The sequence below is a fragment of the Semicossyphus pulcher genome, unplaced genomic scaffold (genome assembly GCF_022749685.1).
Source record: "Semicossyphus pulcher isolate SPU_LCO1_2020_fin unplaced genomic scaffold, fSemPul1.0.p SCAF_10, whole genome shotgun sequence".
Classification (NCBI taxonomy): domain Eukaryota; kingdom Metazoa; phylum Chordata; class Actinopteri; order Labriformes; family Labridae; genus Semicossyphus; species Semicossyphus pulcher.
The window spans coordinates 16,274,063-16,292,377 of NW_027211604.1; the positions used below are offsets into that span (position 1 = coordinate 16,274,063).

Genomic DNA, 18,315 nt, shown 5'->3' on the forward strand with positions numbered 1-18,315 from the left:
CCACAGACCTCGGTTTAGTAAACTGTAGTTTGTCAAGTAATGTTATTTGCCATTTTTATGAATGAGGTTAGATTTTTTTTTGATGCAAACCTGTTGTTAAATAAGTCCCTCCTTGTGCAGAAACCTCCGCGGGAGGTCTGAGGAAGCATCAGCGCTTTGCTGGTGTTTGCAGGAAATATCCTGAACATTGTTTTCAGTCAGTTGGAAGTTGGAAGGGAGCCAGGACAAACTGAAAGGTAGCTGTGCAAACATGTTTTTGTGTTGGTTCAAACTGGAAATTGAATAATAAGATTTGTGCCAAATAATCTTTACAACCAAGTTTGAATGAATTTGATTTTAATTAAGTGCATTTATATGAATATATTGTCCAACACATTTTTCATCTTAAAATAATTGATATATGTGACGGGGTTACTGTTACATCCTGTTTTATTTTGGTGTTTCCTGTTCAGTGCTCAGGTGAATCACCTGAGTGCAGACACCTGTACTGGCAATCCAGCTGAGTCTATTGAGACAGGGCCTTTGTTCAGCTCTCTCTCTCCATCCTTTGTGTCATTTGGTATCAGGTTTTCAGTTAATTATTCATTTAGCTAAATAAACTAAAATGCAATAATCTACTCTCTTGGTCGCGTTCATTGTTATGTGCAGAGTTTGAGCCAGTCGACGCCAATGATGCCACTAGAATACCCAGAATGCATCTCATGGTGCCTGGATGGACAGTAAGCACAGCTTCCCTGTCTGGTTACTACTTTGACATTTCACAACTGGGACACAATGAAATCCCCCTCAGTGCCTCTCGCTCCCTACAAACAGAATCGTCTGAGCGTGTGCTGCCACCTTCTGGTGAGTCTTTGTAGCTACAGATGATGGGACTCGTGTAGCCACTGTGGCTGAATCTGCTAAACTTTGGCCTAAGTCAATCATGCATTTAAACACCAATCACCTTTTTAATGAGTCTAGGTTAAAATCTTTGAACATCTCTGTAATAAAGTAACTGAAATATCTTCAAACATAAATGGGAGCCTTCACTTTGTTTTGCACCTGTCATTTTAAATAAACACATTTTATTCCACTAACGGAATAATCACTGAAAGAAACATTGTTCCTCTTGTGTATTTCTAAAATAAAAACTGCTGTAAAAAATTATATTTATGAGAATTATGTCACCTGCAGGCCACCATACTGAACATGACTGGTCCAGTAGCTGAGGCAGCATCACAGAAAATAGTTAAGTGGTTATTATTTGATAGCGTTAACAAGGTTTGACCCTCCAGAGGTTTTAACCTGCTTTTTGAATTGGTCATTACAGCCTTCCTTTAACTTATCTGTTATATTTTAATATTTTCTCAGATCACCATTTCATATCTTTAAACGTAAATTTTAACCCACCATAAATGGTGTTGGGTATTCTTGGAGTCTAGTTTTAAATTGATTTTAAACATTGCATATTGTGTTTTCATTCATGATTGTTATAACTGCCGGATTTAATTATTCAATTATATTGTTAGGATATAGTTTATCACAGAGCATGTGTCACTGTGACTCATATCCCTGTTAGAATAGAGATGGAAAAGTAAAATGTGAAAAACGGGTTTGTCACTCATTATTGAGATAGTCATACAGGCCTACAGCTAACATGCCTTCAAAACAATCATGATTATATTTCAATTATCCTGTGAAGGTCATGCAGTTAAAACTCTTTCAATAACAAAGGACAAAATCTAGTTGGGGAATGCAACCAAATGTTGTCCTGAACATTTTTCACAGCTCAGTTTTAATAAACTGTAGGGTCTCTCTCAGGCCCGTGAGCAGAGAGGCAAACAAGAGAGATACAGGGGATCAGATACGATCTCCTTTGGCAGTGACAGGGCTGGATTTCCACCAAGACCAAGCTGAGGAGAATCCCAGGGCCTGAAGGCTGTCAATAAGCCCAATTGTTTTTTACTCATTTAATTTACAGTACGGTACATTTATAGTTTATTACTGTAGCTCTATTGTGCTCATGTGGTGCAAATTCCTCAAAGCAGATCACCACAGTCTAATTTATATACAGAAAACCTGAAGCCAATTTATAAGTACTGGAGGGGGTTTTGGCTTTTGTGCACTGACACAAAGGGGGGGTCTAAAAACTCATATTTGTCCAGGGTTTTAGTAGTTTTACCTGGCCATTGACAGTCTTTATCAGCCAATGCATTTTAAATATCATATTGCACTTGCTGTAGCTACACCTGCAGCTGTTACGTTCATTTTCAGCATGTTTGGATGCATTAAACAAAAAGTTCCTTATAAAACCACCCACCATAATCAACTCATGATCTGATACTCCGGGGACAGCTGTTTACAGCACAATACAATTTAAATTTTAAGGCTGGACTTCTCCTCTTTAGGATTATCATATGATTATTAAAGTGACACACTCCGAGTGTGTACCATGTAGGATTCCAGTGGCCCATAATGAGGCCACCATTAAGTGACTATTGGAAGTCATTTACACACTTTCCTGATTGCAATATTACATTGATACCACATAGGACCAACAAAGTACATAATTACAGGTAGGTATGGCTCATATAATATGCCAGTAGAGACTCAATAAAACTCGATATGGAGCCTGTTAATCCCTCAATAGGTGAATGGGTAATTTATAAAATGGGTTAATATGTGCTGTGTTGCTCCTACTCGCGAAATTGGATGATAAATCTGGGGACCTTTCGCTAATCCCAGTCCATCTGGGGGTGGAAATAAGCAGACAGCTGCATTTCAGTATCATTTAGCCACCATTGCTTCATGTTCATAGCCCAGTAGGCCATTTGATTATTGTGTACAATTTTGTCATGAATTAATCCATTGTTGTTCTACATTGTGTGTAACTTTGCCAGGTTAATGTCAGGAAGATTGTGATTAAAGCTCCCTTGAGGAACTTTCGGTTTGTTGTGATTTTGGCAACCCCTGTGGACAAAGCAAAACCTCTTCTCTCTTTGCTGATCTCTGTCCTGTTCGTGTAAGTTGAGTTGTTTGATGAAAAGTCTCCTCCTGTTTTCTTTAATATATCACTCACTGTGAATCTTTATGTTGAAAATATAGAAAAAATGCTGATTTGGCAGCCCGAAGTTAATCGTCTCCTCTGACACCTTACCCCCAGCAGTGGCTTCAGGCTAGTGTTGTGACGTTCACGAACGATCTGATTCTTTTGAGCAGCCCTTTGGTGCGAACGACAGGATCCGAGTCATAGGTGAGAGCTGTTCTTTATATAGTTGCGCCCAAATTTTACTGCCTGCCTGAGATCCACTCCCCTTAATGCCGAATTACCACGGGCAACATTTTTCAACTGCAACTAATGCTAGGTCACGTGCAGCAGAATCATGTCACCACAACATAGTGCCGACGGTGAGCATTATAAACCTACGTCAAGTTTGTTGTTTTTTTTGTTGACATCTCTGAAGTCATACATAGTTGTATCATAAATTATTGGCAAATCAATGACGTTGATTATTTGTTCCTACATTACTCTGCTGTTCGCTTTTAAATATTAAAAGTGCAGAATTTTAAACATGCGTGTGTTAAATATAGTGCAGGCACGTTCACGAGTCGGACCACTCTCTACCTCTTAGTGTTGTGACATTTGTGAACAATGGGCTCTCAGAAAGGAATGGAGCCATAAGATCCAGCTCCCTTCAAAGAGCCGTAATTCCCAACAAGATTACAGGCATTAAAAATAACGATATAATCAATCTTGTCGCTGATGGTATTGTTTGCTTTTGTAGCTCATATAGAAGCATCACTATTAATTTATGTCCCTGTCATAACCAGCTTAAAACTCCTCACAGGAGCTTTAAGCTTTCTAATTTTATTATTTCCAGTTTTGTAGTTTAACGGCTACTTTTGACCTTTTGACCCCACGCCAGGAAACCCCGTGGGGGAGTCCGCCATGTTTGTTACACAAACTTTTTATCTTTGGGGTAAGTTGTAACTGTCTGTTTTTTAGCTACTATATTTTCACATTATGGTTTTATTCGGGGCTGTTTGGTTTGTAATTTAAGCCAGGATCCTCCATGAACTTACATTTAAGCTTCGATGTCTGGCAATAAAAGACCGAAATTGCACAGCAAAACGACCCCTCTAACGAACACCTAAGCTATTTCTGTTGCGCCTACTCGTCATTTTCGCCGAGTCATTTCGGAGCTCAGACGCTGTTCGGCGCTCTCGCACCGTGACAGAAACATGTCGGACCCGGCGAAAGCCACTCTTGACAGCTCCGTGTGTGGAAAACCCTCAGAAACTCACCAGCCAGCATTTGCTCTGGAGCGCACGAGCATGTTCGCGTCCGTTGGAGTGCACTGACTGTTCAGGGAGGGATGGACGCCTCTGCGACCGACCGGGGGCTCGTTGGCTGTGAGAGGTCGAGGCTGAAGGCGTGGGGAGGAGGAGAAGCATGGTACCAGTCAGTTTCGATTTAATTCCGGCTGAAGCGGAGGGTGGAGGGGTACAGTAGTCTTCCGCCTGGCAGTATAATCCGCTTGACGGGAGGAGCAGGGAAAGCCCTTTTCAGACTGAGACAGAGAGGGAGGGAGAGTTTTAAGTCGGACAGGAGCAGAGAGGAGTGTCTGGTCATATCTGGAGCATTTGTCCTGCTGCTGGATGCTCAAATGATCTGACTGATAGACACTGAGGATTCAAGCTGCTGGACTTCACCTCACATCATGAGTGGACCAACAAATGGTAAGCAATATGTGTGTGTGAACGTGTTTGAGGCGCACATGTGTGGCTGTGTCAGTGTGTGTGGGTGTTCTCTCTGTGTATGTGCTCCTGCTTAATCAATATCACAGTGTCCAGGGAGGGTTTAACTTGAAGTAGACATAAACAGCCCTTCAATGAGGTTATTGATCACTTGACTTGCTTATTGACACTGCATTTCATCCTGTCATTATCGGCCAGTGAAGGTTAGAAACAGAGGCTGATATTGTGTTTTGATATATGACAGCACTCATCAGTATTTTCAGCATTGTCACTCTGCAGCTCTAAAGACTTTTTGAACTGATATCTGTGGTTGTGATAAAAGCAGGGATTCCTTTACACCACTGTCACATGATACAATCACGTTATCAATTTCATGTTATTTAACAAACATGTAAAGTAGCCTATTTTGTGGCAAAAAGTAATACATTCAGAAAAGCTTGCATCAGCCACTCTGATATATCAGAGAGCACATGTTTGGTCTTCACTGTGCCAGCCACATATTAATATGTGCCCAGGTCTAAACATAGACCCACATACAGCAGCTTTTTAATAATATGAAACCACTAAATCCCAAAATCCAAAACAAAGAGGCTCTGCAGAAATGACACAGACATCCAGCAGCTGCCCACTCCTCCCAGTTTTATGCCTCTCACCTCAGGGGGTGTTTAACCTTATATAAGGGCTCCGCTGGGGCTGCGCTCCGATACATTACGACCATGTCAGCGTAGGAAAGGCGCCGCTGCCGAGCAACTGTATAACCCCAAATATCTCCCGCAGAAAAGAAGAGGATTATCTTTTTGGCTGACTGCTTTGATTGACACTATAGGAGACCTTGTTGTTTTATCCAGACTGTGTATCATAAGGTCAAAGGTCGGAGATAATGTGTATTGTTGTCAAACAGTGCAGACTTTAAAGCCATGGGGAAATAGAGGTGACATTCAATTACATTTTATGTAAAAACTGAGCAACAGAGAGGTTTTGCAGCTCCTGACTGAATAACTGTTCACACTTTGTTCTTATCAGCACTTGTTTTGATGTTGCAGACCACTTTTAAATAGCTCAAAGTGATGTTTATCTATTTATTTCTTGTCATTGCCTTTTTTGTGGTTCTTATTTTAACCTCTTCCTGTTGGTGTGATTGTTGTGTGGTACTGCTGGCTGTAAAACAAATTACCCCTCGGGGATGATAAAGACATCCTTGATCCTTGAGCTAACCCAGGGCTCTGGACCGGCGAGACGATGGATAAGCTAGTTTTTTTTAGATTTTCTTTTTACCTTTTTTCACGTAAATAAAAAGCGATTTTTCTGTGACTTCAAATTATTAATTAAAACTGGAAAAGAAGGATTACTATTTGACAGATCCAGACCAAGGGTCATAAATGTGAGGGATCAAGAGTAAAAACGTTAACATAAGAACAAATGAATAAACTTTTCTCGTACAATGTTTTAATTTTGACTTAAAGCGCATAAAATAATGATGAAAAAAGGGAGCGGTAATGTTATTCTTCAGTTGGACATGCAACCTCAAAGCAAGATCTGCTACATGTGACGCGGGGTCACAAGGCGACGCAGCTTTATTTTGAAGGATCGGAAGTGAAGGGAGGTCAAAGGCTGCCGTTGTAGACAGAGGTTAGAGGTTAAGTGTGCCCAGGCCGTTACATTTTTATTGTCTGTTGGTCAGTAATATCAAAGTAATATTGTGTAAGTATAAATTCAAGCACATAAACTAGAACATGCAACATTTAAAACCTACTAATAATAGCAAACATATACAAAAATAACATTCAGTCACTATCGCTCTCTCTCTCTCTCTCTCTCTCTCTCTCTCTTTCACTCACACACACACACACACACACACACACACGCTCAAACACACACAGGTGGCTGTGGTTTCAGTCCTTGTGCTGCCATCTGGCTATAGAACCAGTGCCAGCTTCAACACACACACACACACTCTCTCTATCTCTCTTTCTCTCACACACACGCACACACACTGATACTATTTGTTAGGAAACATTTGTGTTCCAGTTTTCTTTTTTTCTCCTCTGAAAACATTTATAGAAACATTACTCTCTCTGTCTCTCTCCTGCTGTCATCAGCTTAACCTGCCTGTGTGTGTGTGTGTGTGTGTGTGTGTGTGTGTGTGTGTGTGTGTGTGTGTGTGCTGCCATTGCATAATACTCTGTGATAGAGCAGCATTAAGTGTAATGTAATTGAATTGAGTAGAATACAATAAAACTGTTGCTTAGCGTCGTGAGTGCAGTCTACCGTTCCAGGAAATCAAAATCAATATTGATCAAACACGCTGTCGCCCTTTGAAATCTCTTCACTCCACTGCCCTGTTGTCTTGTTGCCTGCCATGACAGTGACGGAGCTTTGTGTGTGTGTGTGTGTGTGTGTGTGTGTGTGTGTGTGTGTGTGTGTGTGTGTGTGTGTGTGTGTGTGTGTGTGTGTGTGTGTGTGTGTGTGTGTGTGTGTGTGTGTGTGCGCCAGGCAGCGTAAAGAAAGGACTTGTGTCTCTAAGAGGGATTTGACCAGTTTCATAATCGAGGATGAAGGTGTAATCCCAAAAGGGCTCCCTTTTCTCTCTCTCTCTCTCTCGTGTGTGTGTGTGTGTATGTCATGTTCTGCATGTCTATTCCAATATTAAGAATTTAAAGCTTTATTGTTGCAATATTCAGTACAATGCAATTCTTAGGATGCTGTTATCTTTGATGCAATAAAATAAAGGAAAACAAGTCTGAACTGAGAACACAGTCATTTGTTAAGAACAGACATCATTAAGTATTGACAAGTGCATTAATGTAGCTAACTGTTTGTTGTAGTGACTGTAATGATCTCAATCTCGGATCACATCAGCTATAGTCTGACGACGATGTAGCCTTTGGAGACAATGGTTAACATGCTAGCCGTTTAGCCGTCAGTTAGCAATTAATTACTTCCTCTTCCGTGTGCAGCTTTGTTTACAGAGAAAACATTAACGCGTCTTAAGGTTGCTGAAATTTCAACATCATGATGCCGATTTGTAAGAAGTAAAAATGAAGCTTTGTCAGGTCTGTCCTCAAGAGGAGAAGAAAGCTACTTTTAAAATGCTCGTTTGTTGAATTGAGGTCGGATCGATCATTTCTGATGCATTCGGGGAAGTCTGGAAATCTGAACGCTGAACGGCTTTCATGACAGCGTCAAGGAATTTAAGTTGAATTTCAGATCGAGAACGGATTGTTAGCGGTTAGCATGCAGATGTCTGTTTATAGAGATTAATAAGAAGCTAAAGCATCATCAGATAGCCGCTGACGGGAGCCGGGATGTCATTACGGGACACTATGTTCTTTTGCTCTCCACACGGACTGTTTTTCTTGCATACGCCGCAGCCTGCTGATACGTGATTGGTCGATATTACACAGACTACAAGCGTAGTACAAACGGAAACCAGAACACTTGCCGTCCCTAAAATCCACGTCCCTGCCTACAGATTCTACATAAATAGAGATGAGCCTGCACCTGTCTCTCTGTCCGCCTGTCTGTCTGCCTGTCTCTCTTAAGCCTCTACCTTGTAATGAATGGTCGTCAGGCGAGCTGATCTCAAGACTTTCCAGGAGCTCTCTTCATCCCTAAACCTTCAGTGGAGAGTGTATGTGATTATGTTTGTCTGCCTCCATGTTTGTTTGTTTTTTATCATGTACTGTATCTTTGTGTGTGCTTCTGTCTTATTGATCGGAGGGATTGGTTGCCATAGTATTCATGCAACATTGGAGAAAGCTCTCATCAAAAATCAGCATGTGGATCTGTTTTGTTTCTTCTTTATACACAGGCATATAAATATAAGACAAACCTGAGCTGTTTTTAAATACATTATTCATCAAGCTTGTGTTGAGCTGTCACATTTTCCTGTATGTAGACACTTTCCTGACAAATAAAAAGCATCACATCCCTTAACTTCTCAAGGCAGCGGTTCCACATTTTAATCGCGCTTTGATCAGGTGTTTGATTGTGGTTGAAAGGAAGACAAAAAGAAGTGACAGCACCATGTGTTTGATCCTCTCCTTCCTCTCTCCTCCACAGTTCAGTACCAGTCAGGCCTTTTTGGAGGGAACAACAACAGCAGCTCTCCTCTCTCCAGCCGGGGAAACTCGCCCATCGTGTGTGAGCGCTGTGGGGAGGTTTGTCGCGGCGAGGTGGTGCGTGTCAAAAGCACACACTTCCACGTCCACTGCTTCACCTGCCAAGGTAAAAAAAAAAATCCACCACACACCTACACACACTCGTCCTTATAGTCGACGCACATTAACACCTTTTCAAACACACCGCGTGCACACACGCTCACATCAGCTTCCATTCTCAACTCCCACACTCACATTTCATGTGTGGATTCCACCCACATCAATTAGCACAATTAAATATTAAATAATTACCAGTACTCAGACAAGAAGGAACCAGCACAATGACTCCGTTATAGCCTCTGTCTCCGCTGAAATAGAAACCAATCTCCCAAGGTTAAAAAGTCAAACGGTTTTATGTAAGAACAACATTCAGTGACACAGAAGATTCAGTAATAGGACAGCACTGTCACCTGAAACAAAAGGTGACGTGAGATGTCCCCGAATAGAACAGAAGGTGTTTGATCTTTTAAACATCAGAGGCACTGTAGTTTGTCTACATATGTCAGCAGTCACTGCAGCACAAATATGGAAGTCCAATGGGAAATAACAAAGCACATGTGATGTCTAAAGACCAGAGGCTTGGATGAGTGGAGTAGGTATATATATTTACACTTAATATATCCATTCTAGGCCGATTAGATTTGTAAATGTACCCTAAGTTCCTTAAAGGTATAATAAGTAAGATATTCCTAGATAAAGACTTTTACAAATATAATATAATATAAATCATCACTTATGGGCCTCTATACATGTGTGTTGGTGAGTGTGTGTATCCCTCTGCATCTATTCTGCTGTTTTGCTTTGCTCGGGACGTTTTCAGGAGGGGCGCTGTTGTGGTTCCCTGAGCCAATCACAGCGTACAGGTGAGTGTGGGAGTGGTTCAAATTAGCAACTGGGCCAGAGCGGCGAACATGACGAAAGAGCGATGCAGAGTTGGCCTTCTTTCTGTTGGACAGGTAGGACCGGGTAGGACAAGCGACAAGTGTTAGCTCGGCAAGCTAAGTTAGCTAAGTAGGATTTTTCCTTGCAGTTTGAATATGTTGTTAACAAAATGCAAGGAAAAATCCTACTTATTATACCTTTTAATGTCACATGCACAGTTCATGCATGCATTTATCCTTGCAGACAGTTTATAATTTTGTTAGATGTTTTTTATTTTGCCTTTAGTGCCTTTATTGATAGAGCGAGGACAGCGGATAGTTTTCGAAACAGAAGGTTGAGAACGGGGGATGATATGCAGCAAAGGGCCGAGGGTTGGAGTTGAACCCTGGGCCATGTCCTGTAGCCTCTGTATGGGTGTGCGATTTGAACCGCTGAGTTAAACCATCGCAGACTCAAACTTTTCAGGAGTAGTTTAAACTTAAAAAAATACCTATATGGGTCTTTTTAAGGAAAGTCCCACTTATTCTGCCTGCTGTGCGCACAGACATAAGAGTGGTGTCAATTACAAGTTATCTTATCTAACTCTTCTGGACAAGAAAACAAAGACTCATGATGAAAAGAATCCCTGCCACATAGGACTCCCCCCGAGAGTCGACAAAAGATGAGTTGATGAAAAGCGTCTTAGATGAATCATGTGTCACGAATCAGTCATGTTGTCTCCATCCAGGAGCTGCATCTTGTCAGTCGTCTGTTTTATTGTATGAAGAACGGGCCGTACAGGAGGGATAAAGCATGACAGGGTAAGGCAGGGTAATGTTGAACAATGACCAAAGCTACAACAGCTAAAAATATATTTAAAAAGTCTGTTTATGTCACCATAAATGTGTGTATTTGTATTTATATAATTGAAGTAGTTGGAAATAGAGTGCTTTATTTCCTGTGTAAACTCCTCATAAGTATATAAACAGGTTAAATACATTATTTACATGCACCTACTTAAGTCACATATTAAACCATGATTTGTATCTGAGCCCCACTTTCAGCGTGGATAAATCAAACATGGCCTCTGTTAATGTTCCACATATAAATAGAAGTGGAGATGAAACAAAGAGAAAACAAAAGGCACAATTGCATTTGTCCACATGCTGTATTTGAGTGTGTGGTTGTGTGTGCGCGTCCATGCCGTACGTGAGTATGTGCGTGTCTTTGCATGTTCGAGCTTCCCCCGTGAGCAGGTGGGACACAGTGCACAAATAGAGGTCTGGAGTCAGCAGCTAGCTTAGCAGTGCAGTCAGCAGGTTTTCAGCGTGTAGTCAGGCTCCAACCAGCTAACCTCCTTTCACAGGCCGGGACCCTCGAAGTCCCCGAGCACGCTGCGAGACTACACTGATTTCTCTGTTAGATCTGCTCAGTAACAGGACACAAAAGAAGACGGTTTTCTGTTAGGTGTTGAAACATTGCTCATTGCAGATTTTAAAAATAACCTGAGCAGAAACAACAGCTTGGATTGTTTGTTTTACTGAATAACTGACTGATTGCTCGATCGAAGCTCTCGTTCCTTCTGACATCACACAAGCTAGATTTATTGATGGAGGCGCTCTCTCTTTGATATGAAAGTATTTATTATTATGGACAATTGATCTTGCAGAGTAAGCTTAATGACTTTTAGCTAATGGACCGAGGCCTGAGCAGACATCAGCTGATGAAGTGGACAGGAATCAAATTGTCAGCTTTTAGTACAGAGCTCATTATTTTCCCCCCTCCACTGTCCCTCTCTTGTCTCTTAGTCTTTGTTTTTAGCCTTGTATGACTGAGAGTTACAATGCGTCTTTGTTTGGTAACAGCGTAATCTCTTGTTAGAGAGGCTATTTTGGATTGAAGAGAGAGGAGCGAGCACAGGAGATTTGGGATAAATGAGAATAGAAAGAGATGAGCAAAGTGAGATAGATGAGACGGCAGCCCTGTGTGTTATACAACAGTTCGCTCCAACCAAGTGATTTGATTGGACAAGAAGTATTCCATAAGCTCTGTTATAGAGTTGACAGCACTGGGACTTTTAACCTAATGTATCAATGCGCCGCACGTGTTTTGAATACTGTTAATTAACCCTACAGGAAACTTCTTTATCTTGATTGATCAAGTTGGTACCTCAGAATCACACAGGCCACCAAAGCAGCTGTAAAAAGACTCTTATTTTACTGTCTGTGTGGTAACTTGTTGACATACACAAAGTAGCAAGAGTGCAGAGTCATGTTTGTGTTGCTTTACAACAGTCCAGCTCCAGTTGTGGAAGTACTGTCAAATCTGGAATATAAGACACAGTCTGTTTCTGGGGAAAAAGGTTTTCTATAGCTATTTATTAATAAAACATGTATACAAGTTATTTCAAGACTATTTCAATTTATGTTCATTTGGAACACATTCAAAACACACACACATTATAGCCCCCCATCTGGTTTCGCCATGTCGAGTTTGCGATCCTGCTAGCTACCGGTGAGGCAGTTGAGCTCAGTCTACGGTGACGTTGATTTGTGTGAGGGTGGCGGCTGCACCGGAGATCAGGACGGCGCATGTCGGTGACGAAGCTTTAGCTAGATTATAGTGCCATCGTCTGGGTAAAATACCATAACACTGTATTTATATTGGTCACACTGGTATAAAGGACGCAGCCCACTTTTTACATGAAAAAAAAAGTATTAAAAGTGCGTCTTATACACAGATATTTTTAAATGTTTACAACAGGGTCATACATTCAGTAGCCTTACAGTTTGTAGTTCAAATACAATATGTCTACATGAGTAATTGTACATAGTTTTTGGGCTCAGAATGAAGCTACTTTTGTAATGGCCATACTTAATGTAATAATTTCACAAGTAGTTATGTTGGAGGAGCCACCTGAATGATTTAAAATAACTACAAATAATACTTACTTGTTACGTATTACCCTTCAGAACTAAGCTGTCTGTAGAACTGTCGTATAAAGGTTGATCCCTCTACTTTTCATCCAGTGCCATCATCAGCTCAAAACTTGAGTTTAACTTATGACATCTCAATCTGCCTCAAGTAGCTTATATAGAAAATGCAGCAAGTAGTAATGTTTGACTGCTAATGCACTATAATAATAATCTCTTAACACTCAGCATTAGCATTTTGCTAACAGCTGCTAACGTTGCTGTAAACGTACAGGTCTCTGCAGCTACCTTGTTGTTTGTATTCACATTTCAGCAGAAGTGCTTAAGCTCCCATCTTCATGCGGTCTCTTGTTTCAGGGACTTTTAATTAGTTGGTTAAAATTACAAATCACATACATGTACATTTTTATTGCAGTGACTGAGACATCATTTAGCATGATATAGAGTAGTAACGGTCTCAAGAAGCTATTGCTGTTTACACTTGTATTTTCTTTTGGAGCAATAACAACAAAGAACAGAGTGCTTACGAACGCTGTTTTTACCCCGACTGATCACTCATAAGCAAAATGCAACTCTGCAAATATTATCTTTCTGCTCTCATGAAATCTCATAAAATATGGAGCACAGTTATAAATTTGGCCTCAGTTATAAATTTGGCCTCATTTAAACGCAAATGAAGCCAGTTTTTCGGAGTGTTAGCCCCGCGTCCTGCTGGGTGTGCAGATATTCAGCCGTAACTCATCAACCCATCCTCTAACTGATTCATCCATATCAGGGCATGTATTTGTACCACTGTGTCTCCTGATACTGACCACTTCCTCTGTTAGCCTGGTTAGACCCCCTCCCCTCCCCTCCCTGCTCCTCCTTTGATCCAGCCGTCCACCCTGATCACACTCGTGCAAATGCAGACGAGCTACAGCGAGGAAATCCATCCCATGTTGATGAATAGATGAGGGAAGACAGTGACAGGACGGCAGACGAGCGCTTGATGGACAGATCGATAGGCTCATTGATACCTCCCCTGGGTACCTCCCTCCCCCCTCCTCGGTCTCTTCCTCTGCATCCTCATCCCCTCACTCTGCTGTCTGCTTCCCTTTCTCCTCACATATGATGCGCTCTCTCTTTCTCCTCCTCTAATCTCTCCCTTGACTCCTGTCTTGCCTTTCTTCTCTTTTCAGCACGTCTCAGCCTCGTGTCTAAAATAATCCCCTCCTCGACTAGACTATTGAACTGTGTACATCATCTTTGACCTTTTCAGCATCTGTTTAGAAAAATACAAACTCCAATAGTCAGATTTTTCACTGCGCAAACAAAAATTTTGGAGGCTGTTTGTCCCTTCAGATTTTCAGTATAAAAGTCTCACCTTAAACAGAATATTCAACCTTTATTTTGAAGGATTTTACATCTGCTGGGTCTTCACCTTCTCAGCTGAATATAAAACAGACTCGTATGATTCCTCTTACATCGTACAGCTTACTGCAAAGCCTGACCCACTTTTGTTTGCTACAAGTTTGTGTTTCAGTACGAGGCACAGCAGGCGCAGCAGCCCGAGCTTCTTTATCAGTATTAGTGTACTCTCAGCCGCGCACACAGTCACGGATGGCCTGCCTCTTTCCTCAGAACAGACTTCAAGGACAAACCGTGAAGCTTTAACCGCTGCATCAGCTCAGCTTTTGCAGCGTTCTTTTGTGTGCGCGGCCTGGCATGCACATTTGCACAGTGGGTCAGCGTGCTGGTGCGCGCTTCTTTGTGCATGCGGAAGCTCAATCAGAACGATGACACAGTCAACATGTGTATCAGGCCCCCAGGAGTCGTCATCCGTCTTCATTTACATCCCTCGTTTTTTGAGCATTATGTTCCTTCCAATCCCTCGACCCTTCGCTTGTGCCGCCGGCGGTAAACAAAGAAATCATTATCTGTTGTCTTTCTGCCAGTTGTGTGTGTTTGTGCGATGTGTGTGTCCAGACCTCGAGCACTTCCATCTAATAGGCAACAAATCACTGATAACAGATGTAGAAGAAAACTATTTAAATACTTCAGCTCCTCCATCGAACTGCAGCTGAACCTGCCCCCCGATGAGCAGACGAGAGGGAGACGTGGGAGGCTGGTGAAGAATGAACTGAATAGATATTAGGAGGATAAAAGATTTTTGATTTATTTATTGTTGTATTTATTTTATTTATTTGTGACCTGAAATTTTAGCTTTCTGAACACGCCTACTTATACTTTCCCCCGTCTTCTAGGCCTTTTGATAGAAGTAAGAAAGATCTTTTACTTTTCCTGTAATCAAAGAAATATAACCCCGTATGTGACAAAAAATAGTCCTTCAAATCACAGCCTTTTTCTAGGAATATTAAAACTACCGGTGGAAGTTTCAGTGTTCACATCAAGAGCACAAAATGCTATTGCAGGTTTTTCAGCAGGTTTTCTCAGCGCCTACTAGGGCTGTCACTTTTCCCCAAAATCAAGCTCAAACGAATTCAACGTGATATGGAAATCGCTCGAATGAAATGCAAGCTAGCTGCAGCTTCGGCCCCCGAGCAGAACAACAACAAGTCTCTCCCCTGTGCTTTCTGACTACGCTCGGGACGCTGAAGCAGGAAAGGTTAACAACGGCTCGGCTCGTTAGTTTCCTCCATTGGTTTGAAGCAGGCAGCGTATTATCGCCATCTGTTGGAATACAAGGCACACTACTTTAAACGTGATGCATTCTGGGACTCAGGACAGCAGATTTGTTTGTGGGCGAGCGTTATCTGCCGTGCTTCAATATTTAATTCAATCACATCATTACAGTTGAAACTATTTATATTTCACCAGGTTCGAATGCTATATCGAATTTCGATTGAAAAGTAAAAGCCCTACCGCCTACCTGCGAAAACTGTAGAAACGTACAGAAACATGGGATGTTGATAGTTCATTGTTGTGTCCAGAATACACCTTCACCTTGTGACACCCAAACATTTTCTTATATGCCCTTCTTTGGAAGGCAAAGCAAACAAAAACAAGACTAGGTCAAAACCTCGTATGTGGCTGATCGCATCAGGTCAATGTCCGCTTTTGTGGGCAATGTGTTACAAGGACTGTCCTTATGAAGACGATGACAACGTGTTTGAAAGCAGGTGCGACATAGGTGAGGACAGCGGACGAGCAGCGGAGGAGCAGCCCCGCCTACTCCCCGAACAATGTATCCAGAGCTGTATAGACAGAGAGTCGCGTCAGTGGAGGTCCAATAGCTCCATGATCTGCCATTACGATGTTGCAACTCTCTCTCTACGACTGTGAAAGTACTGTCACTCACTCACTCACTCAGTCACATACAGACCCATGTGGAGGGCTGACCGCCGGGGTCAAACAATTGAAACTGTTCTTGAAGACGTTTCACCTCTCATCCGAAAGGCTTCTTCAGTTCTGGTGGACGGAGCTAGAACTTTAAGCCTCTTCTTCTTGGCCGTCTTTTCAAACTCTCGCACCAGCAGTCGCATGTCTGTGAAGGTTCTTAGTCATCCAGGTCACGGTAATTCAGGGTTTAGTGAAAGTAAACTCTTGATTGAGATTGGCTTCTTTATTTGTTGACATCTTTGCTTGTTTTGTTTTGCTCATCAAATATCATCACAGTTTTCTTATTGTTCCTGGAATTCATGAAGGCAAGCATGTGACTGCAGGAGAAGCACAGGTGGAACTAATAACACCACAAATGTTTGTAATGCTATGCAACATTTTATAATATTACGAGTGGCTCCTGTTTTTGACAAGTCAAACAGCTGTGTACCGCTTGAGTTTTACTGGCCTTATCTCTCCTGCAACAGTGTAAAATATTGACCTGCTGTGACACCTTTCAAATGAGCAATTTCTATTAATAGTTTGTTTGAAGAAAAGGGACGATGTACATTTATCAACATTCAAGCAAAATGTAAATGCACCCGAGTTAGCCGAGAGGGTTCTCCCTTTTGACAGATGTTGTCGGCATCTTAAAAAAACAACTGACTCAGCACTCAGGACAGAGGCTATTTGTAGAAACCTTCAGCTTAGAGCAACAGGTGAGGTCAGGGTGAGGTCACGTGGGGGTCATAAGGTCTCTTCTGGAGTCGACTGACAACTCTTGGGCCCCTTTTAACATTCAGCTTCCGTCAGCAAGTTCAAGCAGCGGCGGGAAGATTTGTCCCGACTGTCCCCCAAAGACCGAAATGTCATGTGACAGAGAGGAGATGATAGATGGCAGCAGGCAGGCGCGCACTCATTCAGATCCTGGGAGTCCTCTGCTCTTGCCTTTCCTGCTTCCAGTTTTATAATTATACTGTAAATCAGCCAAATGAAAGCTTAATGACATTATTTTGGCTCAGACACACTCTTATACACTTTGAATGTAGTTACTGACAGCCTGAACGATCTTTAGTGGCGTTTCCATCAGAGGCGTGACTTTATGTTCATCATAGATATATTGAGGGCCTGTCTGCACCTGAGCTACTGCATGGATTAGCCTTTTTGCAGTTGTGCATGTTAAATTAAAAATTCTATTTATTTTCTGTCTTAAATATAAAAACCTTCTTCATTCTAACTGCTGAGCTTTGCCCAGTGATCATCTTTATTAGGAGCAACATTTCAGTAGGAGCCTCAAACAGGTTAAAGTCTAAGAGAGATGTACTTATGGTCTACAGCCATGCTAGCAGCTCTGTGACGCTGAGCTGGAACGGTCATGCTTTGCACAAAACGCTAACCTCAGCATGCTAGCATTCTGACGGCAATAAAGATAAAGTGATAAAGATTTTCATGTAAATAAATGTTTGTAAAGTCACTGTCTACTGCCGAATGAGGTAACACAATGGTGCTTTGCAATTGCAGTATATAGCATTATTACAGACTGGGTGTCTGTGGTGACTTTCGCTTAAAAAATCACAAGCAGCGCCCAGTTAGTGACGCGTTTTCCATCACCCAGCAGTGGTTGGTCTGCCAGAGAGGGTAGGCGGAGCTAAGCGGCTGCTTTTCCGGTCTCTGCAAGTGTTGTGAGTAAACAGTAATCTACTATGGCTGAACAAACAAAGAAAAGATGGATGACTACAGATACAACTTCAACAAGAAGTGAAAATCCAAAGAGAAAGAAACAAATTCGACACTCAGATGAAGGCAAACAGTCTAAAAACGAAAGCGACCACCAGCGAGGAAAATCAAGAGTTACAACCGGAGCCAACCTGAGATGTCACACATGTGACACTGTCTGGATATCTGGGAAGTGTGCTCCCGCAATTACCGTTTATCGCCATAGGTGCTGCCAAAGAGAACAAAACTGAGATCTTTGAGATTAGCACTTTTGATGTTTATCAGGAATAATGTAAAGGTTAAGCTGTTAGTATGCTAACATTTGCTTAACCTTTAAAAGGTTCGTATGCTGACATTTGTTTATTCACACAGAATTTGAAGATGATATGAATTCATATTTTATTGTTATATTTCATTATTTTATTCAGGAGGGAAACTGCACAGAAACATTAATTGTACAAGATATGTATGATATACAAGAGATGTATATATGTATGTATTCAGGCTCTGTGGACGTGATTAGTGTTTTATTGACCTCTTGGTTACACTGCATTAAAAGTTTCAGTATAACCAAAATGACCGTACGTCAT

At 41.7% G+C, this 18,315-nt stretch overlaps 1 protein-coding gene across 1 annotated transcript in view; it reads left to right on the forward strand.

Moving 5' to 3' along the window:
• The first annotated feature begins 4,668 nt into the window (after nt 1-4,668).
• Nucleotides 4,669-18,315, forward strand: part of LOC138596349 (actin-binding LIM protein 3-like) — a 52,602-nt gene continuing 38,955 nt past the window's right edge. Inside the window, exons 1-2 of the mRNA XM_069667940.1 lie at nt 4,669-4,719; nt 8,800-8,964. Of these exons, the coding sequence (XP_069524041.1) occupies nt 4,701-4,719; nt 8,800-8,964 (184 nt within the window). The 5' untranslated portion in view covers nt 4,669-4,700. The remainder of the gene's footprint in view (nt 4,720-8,799; nt 8,965-18,315) is intronic.